Raw genomic sequence first — 6,377 nt, 5'->3', positions numbered from 1 at the left:
TGGCAACAAATGAGGAACTGAAGGATATCAAATGAGGAACTGAAGGATATCTTTGAAACATTTAGACTCACACTATCGAAAGAAAATGGTAGGGATGGCCATTTAAAATGTCTTTGTTTATTTAAAAAAATGTCATCTATATCACGTATTTGAACAGCAATTGAAAAAAAAAAAATTGCTGTTTATCAAGAGCCACTGGAATGTGACCAGATTTGAGAGATTGCAACCTGCAATATTATTGAATCCAAATATCTTAATGTCAAATGCAGTTGTCATATATGCCATATGCTTATTTAGTGTTTCGATTGATTTCCCAATTAACACTTGTCTTAAGAAGAAATGATCAGCCCTCTCTCTGCCTGTTTACAAGTTTTAGCCCATGATTACATGATACACTACAAAAATGATTTCTCATTACTATCAATCAGAACTGTATGGCCAGCTGTTTTAGCTGAGGAAAACACAAATGAGTGGGACTTTTGTTTTTATCAGATCGGATATCTGACCCTCTGCTGCGGCCAGGACCTGGGCTCAGGAATCACACGAATGATGATAAAAATTGGAACAGAGGAGCTGTGTACAGGCTACTGCTTGAAGGGGAAGAGGGCCTTTAATGAGCTATCAATCTATGATGCTGTCACAAGTAAGTAAATGCACAAGTTTAGATCGATATTTATTATTATTTAGTAGATAGTATTATTGGTCAAGTGATGGTAAATCAATTGTGTATTTATAAAAATGTCATATGAATTCAATCAGTAACAAGGCAGTTACAAACTAAATGTGAAATCCTACCACCTGTTAAGGTCATGGAGAGAGGACAAAGGAAAGGTGGAGAGAGGTCTCATGGCCAAAACTGCCTATGAGGGAAGAGAGGGACAATACCCAACTTCTGTCTCAGCCAGCATAGGTGGAAAAGTAGTGATATTACATGGAATGTACCATTTAATTTTTTTTCACAACATAGGAGCGTCCCTGAAATCACACCCCAAGGCGCCTACCAAGAGGTTGATGACAAAATAACAGACGCTCTCAAACATGCACCAGCTCGGCTGGTGAAAGGTATGATTAAAAACAACACTTTATTCTTTTTTATATAATTTTTTTACTTCACTTTTTTCCAGTCGGTCGGTATAGCTCAATTATTGTGCTAGTACAAAAGGAATGTAGAAGGGAGTCGACATTAAATGACCAATTTGTGTTAGTGACTTCCAGGAGCGTCAGTGGATGAGGATGGAGCAGCAGCACCTGAATAAACATAACATAGTTATTAGCTTTAAGCAGTTTTACAGTTCTTGATTGGAGTGCAGTGTTCATGTTTTTACTGACTCTTATTTTGTGAGCTTATTGCTATGATTTTGTTTCCGAATCTATTGTGATACAGTTTAAGTAAAAAATAAAATAAAAAGAGAACTTCTTATTTTCTGGATTTTTGCATATTTTGTGAGTGGACACCTACCGACAGGAGACTGTGTATATTTTCAGGGTAGATTAAATGACGTGATATTAGATATTAGATATTCAGGGGCCCCCTCATTTTAACTTCCTGAAGTGACTTGGGACGTAACTTGTGTCAACTGACACCACAGGTACATCTAGGAGACTTTATATGAAAACATTATTTTTAGGTCAACCTCATAACGTTGCTAAAAGTCAGAAAGTACATTGAGAGCCACACAAAAGGCAGTATCTGGTAACCACTGGGAACGTAACTTTCGTCAGTGGGTACCTACAGTACCAATAAGACACGTAACAGTGTGCACGTTCAGGGACCATCCAAGGCCATCTCTTGTAACGTTACTGAATAACGTTATTTGTCTCTTGAAAATCCCACACATTTCTACGTCCTGAAAAGACTTGGGACGTATGTTTTGTCCGCGGGCACCAATGCTACGTAGAAGGCACGTTTCACAATAACGTTATCATGAATTATGTGGGGATTAAAATAACTTTGGTCACGTCCTGGAAAGTACTTTTGTTAGCTGGGTAGCTGCTCTTACCTAAAATGTGTTTGGACGAACCTTTCTAGCTAGTAGACTATGTTAGAGTTTACATTTCCTCTTCCATTTATAATGTGGGGAGGTCAAAATAATGAAAAACTATCGACCAAATTGTTAAGAGAATTTTGTTCTCAGTGTTCATAATACCCAATTGAATTAATTACTCAGCCTGAAACCCAGAATTTGTAAGAAACTGGTTGAAATGAATCAGACGGAGGCCCAGCCACAATAGTCAGAAAATGTATTTACGAGAGCACTGTGCTTATCAATTCCTGTACATTGGTTTATATACCTCTCATTTCGTCATAACTGTCCCTCCTCCTCTAATACAATGACAATATAGTTCACAAGTCTTCTCCTTCTCATACATTGCCTGCCACCTGTTATACAATCTACTACAAGCCCAAGGTTTCTCCCCTCCCTGGGTGGGGAGACTTCCTTCCCTGTTATCAGTTCCACAGTGGTCACAAGTTGTCTGCCACAGTTCCTTACCTGCTAACAGTCCCTCTTTCTTATGGACAAACATTCTTCATCAGACAGGATATAATTCTGTTAGTTATATTTCTACGTTAAATGTATACATCATTTAGTCATTATTCATAAAAATCCCATAACACAAATCTATTCATTTTAAAATGTTGACTACTTCTCCTTGCCATTATCATTCACTTGATGATAAGACAAGACATGTGAAACAAATATTTTGTGCTAAAGTATGATTGGGGTTCCTGGGTCACCAGTTTGCCTGGGAGGGGGTCCCTGTGCAAGAAAAGGTGAAGACCCCTGGTCTAGGCTAGTGTGAGAACCTGAGTGTGAGAGCACATGAAGCAACCTTGCGAGAGGTCCCCTCTGCTGGATGAAAAGCACCACAAATGCATGTGACAAAGATGATCCATCACACATGCATGCAATGTAAGTGTGACAAACTGGCTATTTATGGGACTGCTTGTCTGCGCCAACCTGGTCTCAGAGCATTTGGTTTCATTCTGTACGTAAATCCTGACTCCATTTAGTATGATATGTTACATTTTGTATGGTATGTATTAATTTCTGGATGTCCATCCCCCATTTCGTATGATATGTTATGAATTACAATTTGTATTATATGTTACGAATTTGATAAATAAACAATAAGGTACGAATTTGCAAAACGTACAATATGTAATGAATTTTAATGTATGACATGTTACGAATTCTAGCTAGGTGGCTAACATTAGCTAGCTGGCTAACATTAGCTAGGTTAGAGTTAGGGGTTATGGTTAAGGTTAGGGTTAAGTTTAGGAGTTAGGTTTAAGGTTTAAGGTTAGGGTTAGGTGAAGGGTAAGCTAAAAGGGTTAGGGAAAGGGTTAGCTAACATGCTAAGTAGGTGCAAAGTAACTAAAAGTAGTATGTAATTGAAAAGTTTCTAATTAGATAAAATGCTAAAGTTGTCTTGATAAGATTTGAGGTATTACCTTTCCACCCCGACCAACCACCCTCCTTTTGTTTTTGCCTTGAGTAACCATCTGTCATATGTAACCATACCAAACATAACATCATAAAACTGTTTATCGAACCTCTCGGATTTATGTACAGAATAATACGAAATGCTCTGAGACCAGGTTGTCTGCGCTGTCCGCGACCGCCACTTTACACACACGTTAATTATACACGCTCAAAAGTTGTTTTCATGGACAAAGACAGTGCCTGTTCTAATGTTATGTAACTGAATTCTATTCAACATAACACTCCCCCAGACGATAGTGTTTGATATACACATGGGTTGCACGGGATTTCAGATATCGAGCCCACCCTTCTCTCACACTCACTCTCTGACTTGGTTAGAAGCAGCGTCAACTCCACCTAAACCCGCTTCTTTCTCACATCGCAGCTAGCCGAGTTAGTACAGGCTGCTGGTCTGGATACTTCAAGTCAGATGGTTTTGACACAAGAAATCCACAACATCAATTGTGTCTGTCTCCGCTGCGTATTTAGGTTTGCGTTTACATGAAAGCAGAATATTTTACAGATTTTTGCCTTTGGATTGGTGCTTCGGCGCAAATCTACAAATTAATGTCCCAGATGGATATTTATTCGTCGAAGTTATCACCTGCAGTGGATTTCGCAGCCGGTGCTTTCCTGCTCATTATAGGTAAACGCTTTTTCTTATGTCACTGTAAATGTTTAGCTTAATTTGTCGCGCGCCAAATGGTTAGCCTTTTACGACTTATCTCAATAGTTTTGATGATAAGAAACTGATGAAGCATTTACAGTACCTAATCTAGCCAAATTAATAAACGGGCAATCTGGGATTGGTGCATGATTATTGAAGAATATCATTTATAAATGATTCATGAGATTAGTTCAACAATCTCACCCCATCGAACCCAAAATAAGCCTATGCTATTTTTACTCCATTGTTTGTAAACAAGGTAATCGTAAACAAACAATGTAGCTTCAAAACATAGCCTATCATTTTGATCTCATGGTTGTCAGCACTTACATTTCTTCAGCGCCATCCCTCAGCTGTTTACCAAAACACATGGCGGGTGATGGCTTGGTTATTAGCCTACTTAACTAGTCTATTGAATAACTTTATTATTACGTATTATGAAGGGTACATGGATTTTGAAATATATGTCTCTCAAGTTACCGTCTGATTCGATGGTAACGTCTTTATTAGTCTCCACTTCTAAACAGTCTTGTCATTAGGGATCATAAAGGCTCTCAAGACAAATTCCCACTTTCTCATACATTTCCCACTTTTCTATTGTCTTAGACTCTCTTTCTCTCTCTCATCCTCCCTCTCTCTGTCTATCTCTCTCTCGCAAGCACGCACACATCACACACACACACACACACACACACACACACACACACACACACACACACACACACACACACACACACACACACACACACAAATGAGCACATTTCACTGTTCATCTAGTGTCAGAGACAGAAGTCGGTGGCAGACAAGTGGTTAGCGGAGGATGTGAATCAGACCATGTTTAGTGTCCCTGGCTGTGTCTGTACGTGTGTGAGTGGACGTGTGTGTGATTCCAGCAGAGACCTCCCCGTGCCTTCCTCTCTGCATCTCTGGTTGTCTTGCGACGTGCCGCTGTGCTCTCCTCTATGAAGAAAGAGAGAGAGAAAGAAAGGAGAGTAAGAGAGGAGGAGATGATGAAAGATTAAGTGATACTGCCTTGGCTCGGACACACTGTCTGCTCAGTACATAGTAATAAGACTGCTCAACCATGTGTGTGCGTGCATGCGTGTGTGACCATCCATGTGTGTGTGCGTGCATGCGTGTGTGACCATGCATGTGTGCGTGCATGCGTGTGTGTGACCATCCATGTGTGTGCGTGCATGCGTGTGTGACCATCCATGTGCATGCGTGTGTGACCATCCATGTGCATGCGTGTGTGACCATCCATGTGTGTGGGTACATGCGTGTGTGACCATCCATGTGTGTGCATGCATGCGTGTGTGACCATGCATGTGTGCGTGCATGCGTGTGTGACCATCCATGTGCATGCGTGTGTGACCATCCATGTGTGTGGGTACATGCGTGTGTGACCATCCATGTGCATGCGTGTGTGACCATCCATGTGTGTGGGTACATGCGTGTGTGACCATCCATGTGTGTGCATGCATGCGTGTGTGACCATCCATGTGTGTGGGTACATGCGTGTGTGACCATCCATGTGTGTGCATGCATGCGTGTGTGACCATCCATGTGTGTGGGTACATGCGTGTGTGACCATCCATGTGTGTGGGTACATGCGTGTGTGACCATCCATGTGTGTGGGTACATGCGTGTGTGACCATCCATGTGTGTGGGTACATGCGTGTGTGACCATCCATGTGTGTGGGTACATGCGTGTGTGACCATCCATGTGTGTGCATGCATGCGTGTGTGACCATCCATGTGTGTGGGTACATGCGTGTGTGACCATCCATGTGTGTGCATGCATGCGTGTGTGACCATCCATGTGTGTGCATGCATGCGTGTGTGACCATCCATGTGTGCGTGCATGCATGTGTGACCATCCATGTGCATGCGTGTGTGACCATCCATGTGTGTGGGTACATGCGTGTGTGACCATCCATGTGCATGCGTGTGTGACCATCCATGTGCATGCGTGTGTGACCATCCATGTGTGCGTGCATGCATGTGTGACCATCCATGTGCATGCGTGTGTGACCATCCATGTGTGTGGGTACATGCATGTGTGACCATCCATGTGCATGCGTGTGTGACCATCCATATGTGTGGGTACATGCGTGTGTGACCATCCATGTGTGTGGGTACATGCGTGTGTGACCATCCATGTGTGTGCATGCATGCGTGTGTGACCACTAATGTGCATGCGTGTGTGACCATCCATGTGTGTG

At 41.9% G+C, this 6,377-nt stretch overlaps 1 protein-coding gene across 1 annotated transcript in view; it reads left to right on the top strand.

Moving 5' to 3' along the window:
- Positions 1–549: 549 nt before the first annotated feature.
- opn8b (opsin 8, group member b) overlaps positions 550–6,377 on the top strand; it is a 50,199-nt gene continuing 44,371 nt past the window's right edge. Inside the window, exon 1 of the mRNA XM_038962657.1 lies at positions 550–643. Within this exon, the coding sequence (XP_038818585.1) occupies positions 550–643 (94 nt within the window). The remainder of the gene's footprint in view (positions 644–6,377) is intronic.

The sequence above is a fragment of the Salvelinus namaycush genome, chromosome 24 (genome assembly GCF_016432855.1).
Source record: "Salvelinus namaycush isolate Seneca chromosome 24, SaNama_1.0, whole genome shotgun sequence".
NCBI lineage: Eukaryota > Metazoa > Chordata > Actinopteri > Salmoniformes > Salmonidae > Salvelinus > Salvelinus namaycush.
This window is presented reverse-complemented; position numbering and strand designations above follow the sequence as displayed.